Here is a 21,908-nt window from a genome sequence, read left to right as displayed (position 1 = left end):
ACTGGCAAAGGCACTTTTTGTCAAGCCTCATCAAGATGAGAATTGTAAAATGATCATGACATGCTGCTGTTTCTTCATTTTCACAACAGATTGCTCAGTTGTGTAATAAGCATAACGCCATCGGTCAAGACTTGGTCGCCATGTGTGTCAATGATATCCTAGCTCAAGGAGCCGAGCCTCTCTTTTTCCTTGACTATTTTGCATGTGGGAAACTTGATGTCAAGATGGCTCAGACAATCATAGCTGGAATAGCAGAAGCTTGTAAACTAGCAGGCTGTGCTCTTCTTGGTATGGCTCTCTACTTCTATTGTCACAGGAATTTTATCACCTTTGGAAAGGAAGCTGGGTTGGTGTTTAGGAATCTACATGTTGTTGAGAATGATTTGTGTGTTTTGTTGGACCTGGCAGGAATCATTGTCCAGTGACTTGGTTCATCCATACACTAACCCATTATTTGTTTTAATCATAATCTCTTGCAGAAAATCATCAGGGTGGTTCCCATATATTACAAATCCATAAATAATGATTTTAGAATAATCATTGTTAAGCCAGAAACAACATATTCCTTTACTACTACAATCAAAATAACTCTTGATGACTTATATAGAAAAAATACAATATTAAAAGAGTAAATTAATACAAACACAATAGCAACCTGGCTTAGCTCAGGGTGTTAAACCCAAGCATTGGATTTGCAATGGGTTGACACAATGGGGATTTAAAGAGGTTGTCTAAAGTGACAGAGACTGGTATAGGTAAAATTAATTCCATGTTTTCCCCCACTAATATGGTGTTTTGTACAGAAATTGTATAGTTGAACAGATTTACACCATGTGAATCTTCTAGGTTTTTAATGGAATGACCTTTTTCTTTATGGAATTCTGTTTGCTTGTCAGCTAGAAATTATTGGTATTGAAATCCCACACTGTAAAAGCAGTCTGAACCATTTTTCTTTTGCCACTGTTGATTTATTATCTTCTACAGAATTGGTATGAGAGAATGGGCAAAATTTCATAGTAGAATCCCCAGGGCAGCTCTATTTCTTAGAATTAAACCATTCTAAACTGTGTCACATTATAATCTGTATAAGAATCCAGATAGCAAGATTACATAAAACTTCGCAATAACATTTTTTTAATCCCCACTCCTAAACTCAAGGCGGAGAAACTGCTGAAATGCCTGGCATGTACCCACCTGGAGAATATGACCTTGGGGGATTTGCTGTGGGTGCCGTAGAACGAGGACAAATGCTCCCCCACCTTGACAAGATCACTGATGGAGACATGGTTCTTGGAATTGCTTCCTCGGGTATTCACAGCAATGGGTTTAGCCTTGTGAGAAAGATTGTTGAAAAATCCTCTTTAGATTTTTCCTCTCCTTCAGTGGGTGACTGTCCTGAGCAAACACTAGGTAAGCTCTGTCAATAGAGTATTTTCATCCAATATAAATATTAATTTCTGTTTGTATAATATACTTAATATATTTATACCCATGTTTATACAAATTACTTTGTAAATATTTTCCCCCCAAAAAATGCAAGAGTTATCTCTGTCCTCCTTTTCCACCATTGTTGAATTGGCTGAACTTAAGCCAGTTTAGGATTTCTGTCTCCAGCCAACACACCAATCCCTGAGGGCAATAGAATGTGTTTCAACAGTTGCATTGATTTATAAGCTAATAAATCTATTTTGTTCACTTCCAAAACAACTGTCCCTATAATATGCTTTTCATTTTCAGTGCAAACTGGCCAGAGATACCCTTATCAATCATATTTCTTTCTCATTGGGATAAGTGGGAGACACTTGTATCCTGATCAGAGTCAAGAAGCTTTTTCAGTTCTAACTGACTGATGGGGAATGGAAGGATTTCTATTCTTTGCGGTCATTTGGTTGTTAGCACTCTGAGGGTTGATGGTTAGCTCTCTGGGAGTTGTTGAGGCCACTTGCGGGTTTATCTGTATCCTCAGAGTCAGATGAATCAAAGTGTAAATATTGTGGAACCTTCTTGGGACTGCTTTTCAATTTGAACATAGATGCCCTCTTAAAAGAGCAGCCCTCCCTCAACAGAACAGGAGGAATAGGATACACCTATCTCCTGTATACAAAGCTGTCCTTTCATCTTGGATGGAAAGCAAAATGTTTTCAAAGAAAAAAACCAAAGAAGTCCCGTTGCCTTTTGGAAAAAGCACGTTGGGGCAACCATGACCTGGATGATTCAAAAAATCTCCTTAGACACCCTAATCAGAACTGCTAGGAACATATTCTGTTGTCTGCTTTGGGGAGGCTTCGTACTCATGTGGGTGTAAGGTTGGTACAAGGCATAAACAGAGAAGGTCAATATAGAATGGCAAATGAAACAGATTTAATCTCACACTCTAATCCTCATCCATTCACACATGCTACCACATAATATTCTTCCTGCTCAATGGAAATTGGATGAAGGTTTTACCACTGAAGGGGCTATTCATGTCCTTGGATATACCGCAAAGCCAAGACAAGCCAGCCACTGGATTGGATTCTCTTCCATAAAGAATTCTTTCTCCAATTTAGTTCAGTTCACCCTCTGGATTGTAACACCCAGAATTTATATGCATCTCATTCACATTTATGTGGACTATAATTTACTCTCCCATACCAATTTATAGCAGTCTTCCCTGGCCACAGACGTTTCTTGGCTTGAATGAGGTACTTCGAAATTCACATACCTCTTCTTTCTGTGGGAATGCAGCCCTGTTCCACATATTATTTGTTTATAAGTTACTAATATGTAAGGGTGTAGGTCTATACATATGATATGTTGTATATAGTATGTTTTAAATGTGTATTATGTATGTGTACACTTTGAGAGGAAGCAAGTAAATTTCATTTTTAATGTGTGCTATTGTGCCCATAGGGACGCGGTGGCTCAGTGGGTTAGGACACTGAACTTGTCGATCGGAAGGTCGGCAGTTCGGCGGGTCGAATCCCGAGTGCCGTGTAGCAGAGTTGAGCGCCTGTTACTCGTCCCAGCTTCTGCCAACCTAGCAGTTCGAAAGCACGTAAAAATGCAAGTAGAAAAATAGGGACCACTCCGGTGGGAAGGTAACAGCGTTCCGTGTGCCTTTGGCATCTAGTTATGCCGGCCACATGACCACGGAGACGTCCTCGGACAAGCGCTGGCTCTTCGGCTTTGAAACGGAGATGAGCACCGCCCCCTAGAGTCGGACCGACTAGCACGCATGTGCGTGCGGGGGAACCTTTACCTTTACCTTATTGTGCCCATGGGAAAAAATGACTATGAAGTTTATCTAATTAATATTAGATCTGAAATGCTGCAGGAGGAAAAACAATGCAACTAGATTCCTTTGCAGCCTGAAACACACATGTGCAGGCTTCCTGCTGACCTAGAAACATGTATGTTGGCTTTTTGCTCAGATATCTGTCCACTGGATGGACAGACAGCATCCTTTTTATTAATTTTACGGACCTCTCTTAATACGATTATTCTGTCAAAAGAGGCATCTCTGTAATACTAATTTTGGTTTCCTTGTTCTACTTCTGCCTCGGTGGATGTCTCTGTTGTAATAATTCCTTCATTTTGGGGGTTTACAGGAGAACAGTTACTCACACCTACTAAAATCTACAGCAGGATTCTCTTGCCAGTGCTTCGTTCGGGTGATGTAAAAGCCTATGCCCACATTACAGGAGGAGGGCTGCTTGAAAACATTCCTCGCGTTCTGCCAGCATCGGTTGGTGTAGTGCTAGGTAAGAAAGCTAAAGCAACAGTTGGAGATTTCTTGGTTTTTTTTTGTTAAATATGATTTTACGGATACATTCTTAGGCATTCTTTACAGGCTTTTTTTTACCTTCTAAAGTCCTGGTTCAGATTTAATGTTGAACTGTAACTGTACCTTACCAAAAAAATCTGTCTCTTTTGGCTTTATATTCTCCCAAGTTAAGAAAATTAGCAGCACCTCCGTATGAGAAAAAAAAGCAGTATTACTTTATTTTTAAATTCTAGAATTGGGATAGATATGGCACAGCCCCCTGCTCTTTTTTTTCTTACCCCAATCCCCACCAACCCCCATAGTATTTTGATAGACAAATGCATTTCATAGATACGTAAGCTTTAGAATCAATAGGGCAATAGAAATGAGAGAAAAAAGTGAAGCAAAGACATTTTGAGCTCTAATGATCTGGAGGATGAGCTATCAACAAAGCAAAGCAATTAAAAACAGTGCTAGATGGGTTCACAATACAGATAGTAAAAACTTACCACCATTTATTTAGCGACCGTTTGAAGTTACAATGGGACTGAAAAAAGTGACTTATGACCGTTTTTCACACTTAGGACTGTTGCAGTGTCCCCGTGGTCACATGATCAAAATTTGAACAGTTGGCAACGGACTCATATTTATGACGGTTGCAGGGTCCCGAGGTCATGTGATCACCTTTTGCAAACCTTCTGAGAAGCAAAGTCTGTGGGGAAGCCAGATTCACTTAGCAACCGTGTTACTAACTTAACAATTGCAGAGATTCACTTAACAACAGTGTTACTAACTTAGCTACAGTAATTCACTTAACTGTGGCAAGAAAGGTCTAAAAATGGAGCAAAACTCACTTAATAACTGTTTTGCTGAGCAACAGAAATTTGGGGCTGAATACTTGCTGGTGGAATAGATTACTTTTCTCTGCATTCCTCTTCCCCACACCCCCAGTTCAGATTTGCTTTTGAAGGTGAGAGATTGTAACAGAATAATAAGAGTTGGAAGGGACCTTGAAGGTCTTCTAATCCAACCCCCTGCTCATGCAGGGGATCCTATCCCAGGGCTTTTCAACATTTTCACCCATTGTACCACTTTTAGGATATGGCAACATCCGAGTACCATCATTCACCTAGCAAGGTGTCAAAAACTTGATGACCAAAAAAACAAAAAGTGATGAAGTACAGGTAGTCCTCGACTTACAACAGTTCGCTTAGTGACTGTTTGAAGTTACAATGGCACTGAAAAAAGTGCCCCCCAAGCCACAGCCGAGCAAGACACCTGCCTGCCCGCCCGGCAGCGCTCTTCCTCCTGTCCGAGGTTTTCATTGTTGTGAGCATTTCTGTTGAGGATTGGCAGCAAGGGTGGTAAGGGGGGGGTGTTTGGTTTTTATTACCCCCGTCTGCTGGGTGGTTGCAGCAGGTTTTGGTCACTTCACATGACCCTGGGACACTGTGACCGTCATAAATACGAATCAGTTGCCAACCATCTGAATGTAAATCACAAGACCCTGGAGATGCTGCAACATTCCAGCTGATCGGCGCTTCTTCTGGGCTCAGAAGTGCCAGGATTAGCACCGAGCACCAGCTGGAGCCTGGCGCTGATCCTGGCGCTTCCGCTGAGCCCTGATAGCCTCGAAGAAGCGCTGATCCTGGTGCTTCCACTGAGCCCTGACAGCCCTGCAGCTCCAGCCTTCTCTCGCTCAGGCTTGTGTGGTGCTGCCACCGGTTCAGCTTATTCCCCTCCCTCGCTACCACTTTTTTAGGATGGTCGCGTACCACCTGCCAGGTGCCAATGTACCACAGGTGGTACCCGTACCACTGGTTGAAAAGCCCTGTCCTATACCATTCCAGATTGATTGTCCAGTCTCTTCTTAAAAGCCTCCAGTGATGGAGCACCCACAACTTCTGAAAACAAGCTGTTCCACTGATTCATTGTTCTAACTGTCAGGAAATTTCTCATGAGTTCTAGGTTGGTTCTCTTCTTGATTAGTTTCCATTGTTGCTTCTTGTCCTGCCTTCAGGGGCTTTGGAGAATATGCTAATACAACCCCTTCTTTTTGGCAGCCCCTTAGATGTTGGAACGTTGCTATCATGCCCCTCCTCCTTTTCATTACATTAGACAAACACTGTTCCTGCAACCATTCGTCATATGTGTTAGCCTCCAGTCTACTAATCATCTTTGCTGCTTTTTTCTGCACTCTCTAGAGTTTCAACATCTTTTTTATATTGTGGTGACCAAACTGGATGCAGTATTCCAAGTGTGGTCTTACCAAGGCATTATAAAGGGGTACTAACACTTTACATGATCATCTAGAAAAGCACCTTTGTAGAAAAGAGGAAACATTATTGTCTGAGTTAGTCTTCCCATGATACTAATGAATTTTCTCAATTGCTATAAGTAACCCTCAGAGCAGATGTTTGTAGTTCTTAGATTTTATAAATTGTATTCCAAACTTCAAACTCCTGAAACCTTTGAGTGCTATAATGTTTGGACCATAACATTTCTTATTTGAATATAAATGTTTATTAAGATAAATATTCTGGCTATTTTCAGATGCCTTGCATTGGAAGATACCCAGCATCTTTTCCTGGCTTCAGAGGGAAGGAAATCTATCAGAGGAAGAAATGGCACGAACCTTTAATTGTGGCATCGGTGCAGTCCTCATTGTACAGAAAGAGTTGGCTGGGAAAATCCTAAGTGACATTCGGAGACGTGAAGAAGCATGGTTGATTGGGAAAGTTGTGCAACATCAAGCAGGTTATTATGTTCAACTCAATTTTCTGGGGATTACACGTGTCAGTATAGCAGTCTTGATTTCTATAACTGTTAAATACAATGTATAGCTATATCTTAAATGTCACCATTATTTGAACCTATTTTAGGACTTTTGGGATGTTTCCAGATGTTTAAAATAAAACTACCCTTTTTCACATATCTTGAATTTTCCTTATAATTTAATAGAAAATTAGTTGTTTTACTGAACTCTTGTGCTGTAATCTGAATTATTTGCAGTTGATGTTTAATTTCTAATATAAAGGTTCTGCTCACGTTGAAGTCAAAAACTTGCTCCAAGCCTTACGGGCCAATAGATTACAGCCCTTGCACAGCAAACAAATAAAAATGGAGCCACGCAAAACAAGAGTTGGCATCCTCATCTCTGGAACAGGTAAGTTCTTGTGTTTCCAATGCAAGAAATGCAAAGAAACTTTGAGCATCTTCCTTTCATTGAATATAGTTTTCTGATAGACAAGCTTAAAATAGTTTGGTCAATATGGACAGGAAAAGTATCTTCTGTTTCTGTATTGATTTGATCAACATAATTCTTATGAAAATAGATCAAGTTTTTGAGTCCGTGTTTCTCTGTTTAATCATCTGTCTCTCTCCATTAATACAATACATACCGTATATACTTGAGTATAAGCCGAATTTTTCAGCCCACTTTTTGGGCTGAAAAATCCACTTTGGCTTATACTCCAGTGAACAAAAAAAAGAACTTCCACCCCCCAGTTTGGAGAGCTGCTGCTTTCGACAAACATGGACGAAGGCAGCAGCTCTCCAAACGGGCGGCGGCGGTTTGGAGAGCTGCGCGCGCAGCTCCGCCGCCACCTCTGCAAGCCTCCGCTGAGAGAATGGGGCGGTGGAAGCTTGCCACCCATTTTCTCGGCGAAGACTTCTTTCGGGGGATCCAGCCTCTGCCGCCCCCTTCTCTCAGCTGCCCAGCTGAGAGAAGGGGGTGACAGAGGCTGGATTCCCCGAAAGAAGTCTCCGCTGAGACGAGAGAACGAGGCGTTGGAGCGCTCCGCGAAGTATGGGACGGGGAAGCTTGCCGCCCATTCTCTCAGCGGCGAAAACTTCTTTCGGGGGATCCAGCCTCTGTCGCCCCCTTCTCTCAGCTGCCCAGCTGAGAGAAGGGGGTGACAGGCTGGATCCCCCGAAAGAAGTCTCCGCTGAGACGAGAGAACGAGGCGTTGGAGCGCTCCGCGAAGTATGGGGCGGGGAAGCTTGCCACCCATTCTCTCAGCGGCGAAGACTTCTTTCGGGGGATCCAGCCTCTGCCGCCCCCTTCTCTCAGCTGCCCAGCTGAGAGAAGGGGGTGACAGAGGCTGGATCCCCCGAAAGAAGTCTCCGCTGAGACGAGAGAACGAGGCGTTGGAGCGCTCCGCGAAGTATGGGGCGGGGAAGCTTGCCGCCCATTCTCTCAGCAGCGAAGACTTCTTTCGGGGGATCCAGCCTCTGCCACGCCGCACCGCGCCAACAGCAAGCCACCCCATTCTCTCGGCGGAGCGTTCCACTGCCCCATTCTCTCAGCGGCTTGCTGCCCCATTCTCTCGTCTCGGCAGAGCCCAGCTGAGAAAAGGGGGCGACAGAGGCTGGATCCCCCGAAAGAATTATCCACCGAGATGAGAGAACAGGGTGGCAAGCCGCCGAGAGAATGGGGCAGTGGAGCGCTCCGCCGAGAGAATGGGGCGGCTTGCTGTTTTCTCAGTGCAGCACGGCAGAGGCTGGATCTCCCGAAAGATGTCTCTGCTGAGATGAGAGAACGGGGTGGCAAGCTGCCGAGAGAATGGGGCGGCTTGCTGTTTTCTCGGTGCAGCACGGCAGAGGCTGGATCTCCCAAAAGACGTCTCTGCTGAGATGAGAGAACGGGGTGGCAAGCTGCCGAGAGAATGGGGCGGCTTGCTGTTTTCTCGGTGCAGCACGGCAGAGGCTGGATCTCCCGAAAGACGTCTCTGCTGAGTTGAGAGAACGGGGTGGCAAGCTGCCAAGAGAATGGGGCAGTGGAGTGCTCCGCTGAGAGAATGGGGTGGTGGAGGCTTGCCGCCCATTCTCTCGGCAGAGACTTCTTTCGCAAGATCCAGCCTCTGCCATGCTGCACCGAGAGAACAGCAGGCCGCCCCATTCTCTCGGCGGCTTGCCACCCCGTTCTCTCATCTCAGCAGAGACGTCTTTCGGGGGATCCAGCCTCCAGCTGCTGCATTTCCCAGCCTCGGCTTATACTCGAGTCAATAACTTTTTCCAGTTTTTTGGGGTGAAATTGGGGGTCTCGGCTTATACTCCAGTCGGCTTATACTCAAGTATATACGGTAATTACAGTTTACCCATTAAACTATAATTTCTATATGCAGTTTTTTGAGGGAGGTTATTAAAGAACTGCAAAGTAAATATGTTTGAAAAGAGTTCCTATCCTAAGAGAATGGAGTACAGTATACCTATTTTTAATTTAGGAGTGGAATTCCATTTGATTGGTTGGTTGATTGGTTAATTGCATTTTTAAAGATCTATATATCTTGACACATGAATTATATAATCCAATTCAAATTTTAGAAGAAGACATACATTTAGAAGGTGTTTCCTCTAATGCCCTATACTGTTTTATGTAGTGCTGACACTGAAAAATATATGAACAGTATAGTAAAAAGTTTTGGCATTTTCAAGTGTAAATGATAAGATTTTATTTTAAATTTCATCTTATTAAAATAAAATTTATATTTTATTAAATTATTTTTTTAAAATAATGAGTATAATTAAAATTAGAATATCTATTAAATACACTATCATTAAAGTAAAATATATTAAAATGAGAATGCATTTTTAGTTGTGACTAATGTTCATATTTTAACATTACTGTTGATTTTGGATGGATTGGGTTATTTTTTACAAAGGAAGCTCTAACTTTTGGGAGGACTCAAATTGCCAGTTGGTTAAGTTTAAGTTTAAGTTTATTTGATTTCTATACCGCCCTTCTCCCGAGGGACTCAGGGCGGTTCACAGGGCATATATAAATAGCAGTACAAAAATTAAAAAGAAATTAAACCAATGCCCAATTAAAATATAACAACAATAAAATAGTAAAAAACCCATTAAAAAAACCCATATTCCCCCATCAGGCCAGACCAGCTAGTTCAAATAAGTGGGTCTTCAGCCCGCGGCGGAAGGTGCGAAGGTCCAATGCCATCCGGAGCTCAACCGGCAGTTGGTTCCATAATGCCGGAGCACCCACAGAGAAGGCCCTCCCCCTGGGGGCCACCAGTCGACATTCCCTGACCGGAGGCACCCTGAGGAGGCCCTCTCTGTGGGCACGCACAGGGCGGAGGGGAGTTGACGCCGGCAGCAGGTGGTCCTCGAGGTATCCCGGACCCATGCCATGTAATGACTTAAAGATCATAACCAAAACCTTGAACCTCACCCGGAAGACAACTGGTAACCAATGCAGCTCGCGGAGCAAAGGTGTAACATGGGAGTACCGGGAAACTCCCAAGACAACTCTCGCAGCCGCATTCTGTACCAGTTGGAGCCTCCGAGTGGTCTTCAAGGGAAGCCCCATGTAGAGAGCATTGCAGTAGTCCAGGCGAGAGGTCACGAGCGCATGAGTGACCGTATACAGGGCATCCCGGTCCAGATAGGGCCGCCACTGGCGCATCAGGCGAACCTGGGCAAAAGCCCCCCTAGTCACGGCCACTATATGATCTTCCAGAGTAAGTCGTGAATCTAGGAGGACTCCCAAGTTGCGAGCCCTATCCACGGGGGGTAAGGACTCACCCCCCATAAGAAGAGATGGAATATTTTGAATGTCCCGGGATGCCGGAATGCACAGCCACTCAGTCTTGTCAGGGTTGAGTTGAAGTCTGTTCCTCCCCATCCAGGTTAGAATAATTAATTGTATTGTTAATTACATTGCTAATAGTGCAATGGTGCAAACGCTTTCAGAGGGTTAGATTAGGCAACTATATCTCTTCAGCCGTTATTCTTAATACGGGCTCCCCACAGGGCTGTATGTTGAACCCACTACTTTACACCCTCTACACTTATGACTACACTCCCGCTCATCCCAGCAATATTATTGTTACATTTGCAGATGATACAACAGTGGTGGGGCTTATCTCCAAGGGGGATGAGTCTGCGTACCGGGATGAGGGGGAAGGGTTGCTCTTGCGGTGCAGAGACAATAATTTGGTTCTCAACACAGCTAAGACCAACGAGCGTATAGTAGATTACAAGAGGAATAGATCAGACATTCAGCCCCCGATCATCAGCGAAGACTGGGTGGAGCAGGTAGTTTCTGGGTTTTACCGTAAAGGAGGACTTGACCTGGAGAGCCTTGGTGGAGCAGTGGGCTAATGCCTCCTTAAGTAACACCAGCTGCCTGCAATTAGTGCAGGTTCGCATCCCACCAGGCTCAAGGTTGACTCAGCCTTCCATCCTTCCAAGGTAGGTAAAATGAGGACTCAGATTGTTGGGGGCAATTAAGCTGACTTTGTAATAGTGCCGCTTGGGGTGTGTGTGAAAGCCCTAATAAGCAGGCATATACATAGAATGAAGGCTATTGCTAAGCACATTTGATTTGTGCTTAGATTGTAAGCTGCCCTGAGTCTTCGGAGAAGGGCGGGATATAAATGGGATTAAAATAAAAATAAAAATGTTATAGCATTGGTTAAGAAGGCCCAGCAGAGATTATATTTCTTGAGACTTCTCAGGAAACAACAACTGAATGAAAAACTGCTGGTGACCTTCTACCATTGCTCCATAGAGCATTGTAGCCTATTGCGTTTGTGTATGGTTTGCTTGCTGCACAGTAGCCGATAGGAAAGCGCTCCAGAGTGTGATTACTATCACCCAGAGGATTATTGCCTACTGTGGACAGCACTTAATTTCGTTGTGAGTTACACAATGACAATAAAGATTAGTCTAGTCTAGTCTAGTCTAATCATGTGCAGAAAGATGGTCTAATGAGGAAAACTCATTGAATTCAATGTAATTTATGTTTAGGTAAATTAAGGTTCTGGCTTAAGTTTGTTTTATTTGCCTATTTGTCAGGTACCAATATGGAAGCTCTGATTGCCAGTGCAAAGAAGCCAAACAGCTCTGCGGAAATAGTAGTTGTCATTTCTAATAAGGCTGATGCAGAAGGACTTAAAAAAGCTGCAAGAGTTGGGATTCCCACAAAAGTAGGTACTTTCGCATTAGCAGTTTATTGTATTCAGTTGTTGCTGCCTGCAATAAATAAGTAAACAACAGTGGGCCAGCCCTTATAAAAAATACCTAAGAAAGAGAAAACGTGCCCTTTACTAGATTTGTCACAGATGGCAGATTGAGCACAGTTAAGACATCACAGTAGCCCATAAAGTAGGAAGATTGTGCTTGACATGGAACCATTTGTGATCATCTGGCAAAGCGTCACTAGAAACCTGAGTATCATAGCTGTTCTGGATTTTTTGCACATAAGAATGAAAACACTGAGCAAATGGAAAACACAATTACAAGACATGGTTCTAAGCCATTTTTCTCAACTTTCTACTGTTGTTCCATGTCCTTTTCCTTTATTTCCTGCTTGCTCCCCATCTTCTCACTTTGCTTCCTGGTTTTGGGGCACATCGCTGTGTGCTAGTTGCATTTAAGCATTTTCAATGTGCATGTGCAAGTAGATAAATGTGCAAGAGAGTTTGTGTGTGTTCAGCTATACTGTACATGTTTGTGGGAGAGTATGTATGCATTATCTGTATTTAAGTTCATATTTAATTAGAAAGATATACCCACTTTATATCCCCTACCACTGTGAGACTGCAGCCTTCTGCATAATTCTCAAGAACTCCTATGATCCTCATCCCATCAGAGTTCCTTAAGATTTCTGTGCTTATGAGAAGGAACAGTCAACGTTGTGATCCTTAACTAAACTGGTCTAATAAAGGGTGAAACATCTACATTTAAGCATTCTATATTAAGCATAATGAAAGCAGTTCAAGAAAAGGTAGATGTGGCTCTGCCTTATAAGATTCTATGGGATTTAACATTCCTGTGGAAAATATTTACAGCATGTTGTGAGATACTGCTACAACTACAGCATCCTGAATTTCTCATACTAAGCTTGCTGACCAGAGCTGATAGAAGCATTCAGCAGCCCAGATTCCCCACCCTTGGTTCATTACAATTGAAATTATTTAGGTGCACTAGAATGTGTACAAAATGGGGGGGGGGTGTTTGTTGCTGTGTGGAAAAGAGGCCTAAAATTAGGCTAGAATGAAGCCATTGCACCAGATTTTCCCCAGTACAGATTTTCCCCTAGATTTGGACAAGGGCAGTTACCAAATGATAGGTTTTCTTTTATCTGCCATGAATTGCCAGCTGTAAACTCCAGATTACAACATAGAATTAATGTTATAGTACTTGGTTATCACAAAAGTAACTAAGAAGAATGTGTGAAACACTTTGACATACTATTGCAGGATATCCTACTCTAAATCTGTTTAAAGGTTCCTCTTTCATTGCCTTAGTGCCCAGGGCCAAAATTAACCATGTTGACAATAGTATATTGTTCTTGATATATCATAAAGGTAAAGGTAAAGGTTCCCCCGCACATGCGTGCTAATCGTTTCCGACTCTAGGGGCCGGTGCTCATCTCCGTTTCAAAGCCGAAGAGCCAGCGTTTGTCCGAGGACGTCTCCATGGTCATGTGGCCGGCATGACTAGACGCCAAAGGCGCACGGAACGCTGTTACCTTCCCACCGTAGTGGTCCCTATTTTTCTACTTGCATTTTTTATGTGCTTTCGAACTGCTAGGTTGGCAGAAGCTGGGACGAGTAACAGGCGCTCACTCTGTTATGCGGCACTCGGGATTCGACCCGCCAAACTGCCGACCATCTGATCGACAAGCTCAGCCTCCTAACCCACTGAGCCACCGTGTCCCTTTGATGTATCATATGTCTCCCTAAATGATTTCCAACTGATAAGATAAAGCTTTACGTTTCAGTGTTTTGTGTATTTAATGGAAGAATGATAAAATCAGACTTGTCTAATCTTGTTCCACAGTCTTAACAATTATCATGGCAGGGGACGATGGAAATTGAGGTCCAACTTATCTGGAAGATGGCACTTAGGGTAAATTAGACTGCGTTACATCTGTTTTTTTCTACTGGTTTTGTATTTTAGGTAATTAGCCACAAGGATTACAGCAATCGTATAGAATTTGACAGTGCCGTTGATCAAGTCCTGAGCGAGTTTTCAGTAGAATTGATTTGTCTTGCAGGATTTATGCGCATCTTATCTGGCCCTTTTGTTAGCAAGTGGGACGGTGAGCACTTCTGTGTTTTACATTGCCAATAGTTTGTTGTAGAGTCACTTTCCTAGAAGCAGTAACTTCTTAATTTAATCATTTTAAAACTCTTCAGAGACTAACAGATTTGAAGTGAATCCTTTTATTTTGAACAGATGCATTTTGTAAGTTAGAAACTCCACCGATGTAAGGGACAATGTCATTATTCTCCGTGTTGTTACTAAACAAGGTACATTGCAAGAATCTCCCTATTGATAACCATCTATTCTGAGCTGATATGATAATTAAGATGAGGGCAAAAATCTTCCTATTTATTATCTCTTCAATTTAAATCAATATAATGGTGATTTTTTTTAAAAAAATATATTTTTTGCGTCTCTCTTAGAATGAGAGACAATTGACTTCCACTATCACTACCGTACGATCACAGATAAACATATTTTAGAGTAAGAAATATTAGAAAGCCCAATGTGAAAAGGACCACCACCTCTTCTTGTGTTTTTTTTCCTCCTTATGTAGCAAGCTGCAGGAGACAAATGGTCATTTTAGATATCTGAATTGATCCTTTGTAGTAGAAGTCTTTTGAAAGAAATTGGGGTGAGAAGACAACCTGGGGAGTTATAGTTAGAGTGGAGCCTTTATGAACAGTTATGAGAACCTCATGGAATACACATCGGTATTTCTTTTAAAAGAGACAATGAAGCAGAATAAGGACACATGAAAGTATTGAGTTTTTCTTTAAATGGGAATTTGTTCTACTGGCTTAATCTTTTTAAAATTAGAACTTAGGGGTCATATCTGCTTGCTTCATCTACTATACAAATTATAAATCTTTAAAAGTTTATCAACAGACTGACTTTTACAAGTACTGCAAAAAGTTCAAATTTCAATTCCTAGGTTGTTAGTCTAAGGATCACAATAATAGGTTGATTGCAGTTTTTCCTGAGGTCTTGGAGAAACATTGCCAATCAAAACAGACAGAACTACATTAGATGACAATTTGTTGAGGTATCATTACAATGGATCGGAGCTTGGTTGATTCCAATCTAAATATGTACTGTATTGCAAATGCAATTAATAAGTGCTGATGAAAGAATAGACATTAAAAGCATACATTGATGCTTATAGATTGCTGTTTCAAATTTGACATATTGCATTATATAGTCATAATTTAGACTTCAGATCTTGATTTATGCTTTATTTTTCCCTTTAAAGCAGAGTTCTAAATCATTATTTGGCAATTTCTCCCCGACACCAACCAAGATTTATCAATACACTTTGCCCTTTGGTTTTGACCACTTCCAAACTATAATTTAGCTGACTGCATTGGACAGACATTACACAGTTTCCACTGTATTTTTAATTAAATGGGGGGGAGTGTTTTTATCTTATTTTATGCACACCCATTAATTTATATTTTAATTTTATAAAATTAGAAAAATGAACGTAATAGCAGTGTGTTCTTATTTTTTTTTCGTAGGAAAAATTTTGAATATTCACCCTTCTTTGCTGCCTTCATTTAAAGGAGCTAATGCCCATAAACTTGTACTGGAGGCCGGAGTCCGTGTCACTGGCTGCACCGTGCACTTTGTGGCTGTATGTGCTTATTTTTATTACTTGGTTGATCAGTTTAGTTTAAAGCCTTTGGCTAGCAGCTTACTCATAACTTTTGAGAGCAAAGTATAGTGAACTCAACATAAGAGCCTTGGTGGAGCAGTGGGCTAATGCCTCCTTAAGTAACACCAGCTGCCTGCAATTAGTGCAGGTTCGCATCCCACCAGGCTCAAGGTTGACTTAGCCTTCCATCCTTCCCAGGTAGGTAAAATGAGGACCCAGATTGTTGGGGGCAATGAGCTGACTTTGTAATAATGCCGCTTGGGGGGGGGGCGAAAGCCCTAATAAGCAGGCATATACATAGAATGAAGGCTATTGCTAAGCACATTGGTTTGTGCTTAAATTGTAAGCCACCCTGAGTCTTCGGAGAAGGGCGGGATATAAATGGGATTAAAATAAATAAATAAATAAGATAATCAGGGATCTGAGCTATAGTCTTGTAGTTTTGGCAAAAGAAAACTAAACAAGACATAAAAAATATAGATAAAAAAATACATACACGTGGTTTGTCCACCTAGTGCAGGAGTAGGCAACCTCGGCTCTTTTATGACTCATGGACTTCAACTCCCAGAATTCCTGAGCCAGTCAAGCTAGCTCAGGAATTCTGGGAGTTGAAGTCCATGAGTCATAAAAGAGCCGAGGTTGCCTACCCCTGCCCTAGTGGAATACTGATAAATATATTTCAAGAATAATAGATTCTCCCCCTAGCCTAGTAAAACAGGCCATAGTTGTTTGATCGTTTAAGAATTAAGTTAGCCATTTTCACTGTATCCTTTGTTATTGCAGATGACTGTTAAATTGCTGCATCTTGCTAAAGTTTTTTATTCTTTTCTTTCCAGGAAGAAGTTGATGCTGGAGCAATAATATTTCAAGAAGCTGTTCCCGTGAAGATTGGAGACACAGAGAAGACTTTGTCAGAAAGAGTGAAGGAGGCAGAACACAAAGCCTTCCCTGTTGCTATGCAGCTCGTGGCAAGTGGAGCAGTTCAATTAGGAAGAGATGGGAAGTTGTGCTGGAATTTGGAAGACCATAACTAAAAAATATAGGGCATAAAAAGAGCAACAATTCTGGTGCATATTTTGCCTTCTGAGTTTGGCATAGGACAGCAAGATTTAAAATCTTAACCAAGCAACTCAAGCCAATATATCCCAAAAATAAAAGGAATGTACTTGCTGAATTATACTCCAAATAGAACTAAATGGAGATAGGTCTAAGTGACAAGGCATTTGTGTAATTAGTATATCCACAGTATGTTATCTGAAAACTATGTGAAGAACTGCTTGCCGCAAAATGCTTGTCATTTTACCTGTCTGTAATCTATCAGAATTCTGAATTCAGACTCTATGTTTTTAACTCAGACCTAAGAAAGGCACCACAAAAAGAACAGGTCATAATCACAATTATGAATTAAGCATTTTAAAATACTAATGATAGTTTCACCTATTAAGTTAATTTGGAATTATGTTCATTTCCCCCCCCCCCCCATAGTAGTGATATCAAAAGTGTGTTTTGTAATTCTGTACTAAATACTCTGAACACAGCAATACCAGTATTATTGAACAAAGCGGTATCATTCCATATCAGATCTGTGTGTAACTGACCTCCTATATGGGACAAATTTTCCACCCCCTTTTCTAAATACGTTGCACTTGAAACATCCAAATGGTATATTTTTCTCCATCATGGAATCAAGCAACAGTCTTTTTCCAGGATATTTTTATCTTAACCATTAATATTATGAAAACAAATTCATTTAAATCCTGTTAGAAAGTAAACATGGAATTATGGCCCTAAATATTATCTATTTTTTCAAAAGTCATATTATTACTGTCTTTTAAAGTGAATATAAACAATGTAGTTCCACTGAACTATATTTCTGTTACTAACTTAAATGATCAGAAGTCAGAATAACTGTGACATTCCTTTTAACTTTGTTTTTATATCAAAAGATTTTGTGATCTCAACTCCCAATCTAATAAAATGTTTCAAAATTCATTTTTATATTAATGGATCTCTTTTTAATACCATAGGCATAGGGGAATAAAAGTCTTATTGGTAGAGTAGATGAAAATAACTTGTAACAACTGTGATTTCTAGAGAAATCAAAAGATGATGTTCAGAGAAGCCTGTTGATGAAAAACATTTCTGGGGCCTGAAATAAATCAGAGAGTTCCTGTTTCAGGCATTTAACACAAACAGTGCTCTGTTGTCTCTTGTGTCACTCCACAGTAATCCAAAATGTCTCCATTAATAGTGGAAAGCGGTTTCAATTATATACCTTTTGCTACTCTTACTAAACTTTGAAGCCATCTTCTTGATGGGCAAGATGGCTTCATCCACCAGGTCTCTTATGCCTAGATAATCATTTGATGGGGTAATAGTACTTTTTTTTTCTCCTTTTAATAGGTATTGTCTTAGATCAGTGTTTTCTGACATCAGTGAATTCCAGATGCACGGACATTCACTCTCAGAATACTCCATGACCAGTGCAGAGTGACAATTCCAAGTATTTAAAGTCCACACAACTGGAAATTCCAAGATTTGGAAACACTGCCTTACCGCTTCCCAAGGCTGAGTGCTTTACAGAGAAGTAATTGAGATCCACATGGCATGCCAATATTATATAGGTGATCTTTATTACAGTCACTGACCAGCAAATCAAACAGTAGACAGATTAAAAGAAAAAGCATGGAGCATAGGAATCTATGGTATTAGAAAAAAATATATAAATATTAATTGGAAAAAATAGTAAAATGGCTAAAACCTAGAATGTTTCTAAAACATCAGTAAAAGTGCTTAGAACAATTTACTGCAATGCAGTGAATACATACAGGAACATGATGCAAGTAATAGAAACAATATGACAAATTAATTAGTAAAATGTTTTTTAAGCCTAGAGTTCTGAAGTTCTATCTATGGAACACTGAGCTATTAAGTGGATATATGTTTACTTGAGTATAACAGGAGAAATAAAACCTTGACACTATGAGACTTCAAGAACAGGGGTAGGTGTCAGACGTCTGGTATATATACTTTCCAGAGATTTCCTTTAATAAGCAAAGACATTAAGCAACAGTCATCCTGGATGAAGCGGATTATCTAGACCCGTACCAATCGGGTTTCAGGCCCGGGCACAGCACGGAGACAGCATTGGTCGCGCTGGTGAATGATCTCTGGAGGGCTCGGGACAGGGGATATTCCTCTGTTCTAGTCCTATTAGACCTCTCGGCGGCTTTCGATACCATCGACCATGGTATCTTGCTGCGGCGTCTCAGGGGACTGGGAGTGGGAGGCACAGTCTTACAGTGGTTCTCCTCCTATCTCCAGGGACGTTCGCAGTCGGTGTTGGCAGGAGGGCAGAGGTCAACCGCGAGGTCTCTCATTTGTGGAGTTCCTCAGGGGTCGGTCCTCTTGCCTCTCCTGTTCAACATCTACATGAAACCGCTGGGTGAGATCATTCGTGGCTTTGGAGTTGGGTATCATCAGTACGCTGATGATACCCAACTTTTCCTTTCGACCCCAAACCACCCCAGTGATGCCCTCAACGTGATGTCCCGTTGCCTGGAGGCGGTTCGGGTCTGGATGGGGAGGAACAGACTTCAACTCAACCCCGACAAGACTGAGTGGCTTTGCATACCTTCATCCCGGGTTTATTCGGATATTCCACCTCTGGCTATGGGGGGTGAACTATTACCCCCCGTAGATAGGGCTCGCAACTTGGGAGTCCTCCTAGATTCACGGCTCACCTTGGAAGACCATGTAGGAGCTGTGACTAGGGGGGCCTTCGCCCAGGTTCGCCTGGTGCGCCAGTTGTGGCCCTATCTTAGCCGGGATGATTTGTGCACGGTCACTCATGCGCTCGTGTCCTCTCGTCTGGACTACTGCAACGCTCTCTACATGGGGCTGCCCTTGAGGACCACCCGGAAGCTCCAACTGGTACAGAATGCAGCCGCGAGAGTTGTGTTGGGAGTCTCCCGATACTCCCACGTTACACCTCTGCTCCGTGAGCTGCATTGGTTGCCAGTTGTCTTCCGGGTGAGATTCAAGGTACTGGTAACGGTGTTCAAAGCCCTCCATGGCATGGGGCCGGAGTACCTTAGGAACATCTGCTGCCGGCATCAAGCTCCCTGCGCCCTGTGCGTTCCCACAGAGAGGGCCTCCTCAGGGTGCCACCGATCAGAGAATGTCGATTGGTGGCCCCCAGGGGGAGATCCTTCTCTGTGGGCGCTCCGGAGCTGTGGAATCAGCTACCGGTAGAGCTCCGGATGGCGCCCGATCTTCGCTCCTTTCGTCGCGATCACAAGACGTTTCTGTTTGTACAAGCCGGCCTAGCCTGATGGGGATTGGTGGGGTTTTTTATTTTTGGTGTCTTAATTTTAACTTGGTGTTTTAGAATTCTATTCCAATTGTTTTAACTTGGGCAATCATTTAATCTCTTTTTAATGTTTGTATTTAGTATTTTATTCTGCCCTGTGAACCGCCCTGAGTCCTCAGGGAGAAGGGCGGTATACAAATATTATTAAATTAAATTAAATTAAATTTGCATCTTTTTCCTTGTATCCACGAAGCATGGATATTGTAGAGCAAAACTTACTGATAAAATATAAACTTATAAAGATAAAATTTTAAACCTCCAGAACAATTAAATCTTGTTCACTACATCCAATAATCTAATATGAGCTGCAAGTCTCAAATTTATTTGTAATATCAACTTTACTTACGTTGGTTACCATTTTTTTATCACAAAGACAGGTTTAATTCATATTTATATACTTAGTACACAACTGTTAAGATATTTCCATTAAAACTTTGATGATGATGATGATGATGATGATGATGATGATGATGATGATGATGATGATATTATCCATTGTCTATGCAGAGTCTCAGTCATCTAGGTCATGATTATATCCCAAAGATGCTTTTTCAAAAAGCAACAAGACTTTCTTTTTTTCAACGATGTCTTCAAGGAAAAACAAAATGCAGTGCCTTTTGAAAAAAGCTCCTTTGGGATATCCATTCAGTCGTGTCCAACTTTTGGTGATTCTGTGATCTCTCTATGTCTGCCACTCTTGCACTTCTTTGAGCTTTTCTATCCTCTGGCTGGTGTCAGCTGTCATCGTGAAACTTTTGCATGCTAATCATAATTTGACTAAGCATCTGAACTCCATTTTGCAATGAGATGTAGGCTTAAAAAAAGCGCTGTTCAGTAAGCTCTGTAGCAGTCAAACCAGTTTGCATCCAACTCATGTAACTACTAGAAAGATTGTGAAACTTTTCTAAATGTTAGGATTTGTGGTGTGGCATATGCCTCTTTGAAACTAGCAAGACTACAGTTACCATTCATACAAGGCCAGGATGACAGAAGAGCTTATTTGCTACCTAAAGATAATTACAGGCCCAAACCTAAATGTCTCTTCATTTATCCAATAGTAGGCAGCATAGTATATAGGCAATGGGTTTGAAGCATTTCAGATCATTACTGTGATAGACACCCTGGGAAGACAAATTCCAGAGGATACACACACACCACTGCCAGCCTTAGACCAGAATATACATGCAATTGACTTGTAACCTAACCCTTTTTACCTCTTACCGTTTACCTCCTACGGAAAAGCAAGACAGACAGGTGGTAACTAAATTTCTGAACAGATAGAACTCCTCCCTTGCCTTAAAGTTAAATGAGAAGGATAAACTTTTGGGGGGTTTTTTTTGGAATTCTATCCAGGATCAGCAACACGATATTGGGGAAAGAAAGCAGAAACCTAAGACCATTCCAGGATGAAATCATCGTGGGTTTAGGAGGGAATGATAGAATTGTGGAAGTCAAAGTCCAAACGTGTAAAAGTTGCCAAGTTTGAAAAACACTGGTCTAAAACCTACTCGTTTCTCTTTGCTATTCGATTCTTAATAAGCAGTAAACCTTGCTTCAGTAGAGATGGCCGGGGCATTTCCTGCCACTATTTCCTCAACCAAGAATATAGGAGCAAGACTGAAAGAAAGAAATGCCTTCCCCTCTCTTTTAATTGAAATGGCACAAGGATAGCTTAATCTTTGTAATCCGTGCTTAATCTATAGCAGACATATCAAACACAAGGCCCGGGGGCTGGATGCGGCCCTCGAAGTGGTTTCATGCGGCCCGCGAAGCCATCCTGGAAACAGTGAGGGAACGGCCCCCACTGCCTTGGCCCTGGCCCTGAGACCCTCCTTCTGCCAGAGACCCTCAGATCTGTCCCACTCCTGCCCAGGCCCCCATAGGCACCCCTGATGCCAATGATGTAGAGTTGGCCATGCCCACCCAGTAGGCCATACGCACTCTAGCCACGCCCACCCAGTAGGCCACGCCCATCCTGGCCATACCCACCCGGCCCCCTGAGGGCAACCGCAATGCTGATGTGGCCCTCAGTGAAATTGAGTTTGACACCCCTGATCTATAGCAATTGAGCCCCGGATTACAAGATCCTAAATCAAAACGTTGACCAACACGACTGACGTTGGTGA

At 42.0% G+C, this 21,908-nt stretch overlaps 1 protein-coding gene across 3 annotated transcripts in view; it reads left to right on the top strand.

The window, feature by feature from the left end:
- Positions 1 to 17,370, top strand: part of GART (phosphoribosylglycinamide formyltransferase, phosphoribosylglycinamide synthetase, phosphoribosylaminoimidazole synthetase) — a 51,367-nt gene extending 33,997 nt beyond the window's left edge. For 2 of the 3 annotated variants that reach the window (XM_083361848.1, XM_083361849.1), the window contains 9 exons: positions 90 to 288; positions 1,159 to 1,410; positions 3,591 to 3,743; positions 6,299 to 6,502; positions 6,783 to 6,911; positions 11,561 to 11,691; positions 13,670 to 13,811; positions 15,274 to 15,389; positions 16,247 to 17,370. In XM_083361848.1, coding sequence (XP_083217974.1) covers positions 90 to 288; positions 1,159 to 1,410; positions 3,591 to 3,743; positions 6,299 to 6,502; positions 6,783 to 6,911; positions 11,561 to 11,691; positions 13,670 to 13,811; positions 15,274 to 15,389; positions 16,247 to 16,444 — 1,524 coding nt within the window. In that variant the 3' untranslated portion in view covers positions 16,445 to 17,370. Of the gene's footprint in view, positions 1 to 89; positions 289 to 1,158; positions 1,411 to 3,590; positions 3,744 to 6,298; positions 6,503 to 6,782; positions 6,912 to 11,560; positions 11,692 to 13,669; positions 13,812 to 15,273; positions 15,390 to 16,246 lie in introns of those variants that run through there. The other variant, XR_014492418.1, reaches the window with a different exon arrangement.
- Positions 17,371 to 21,908: the final 4,538 nt, after the last annotated feature.

Source organism: Vipera ursinii (genome assembly GCF_947247035.1).
Source record: "Vipera ursinii genome assembly, chromosome: 4".
NCBI classification, from domain to species: domain Eukaryota; kingdom Metazoa; phylum Chordata; class Lepidosauria; order Squamata; family Viperidae; genus Vipera; species Vipera ursinii.
Note: the sequence above shows the minus strand (reverse complement) of the source record. Positions and strands in the feature narration are given on the sequence as shown.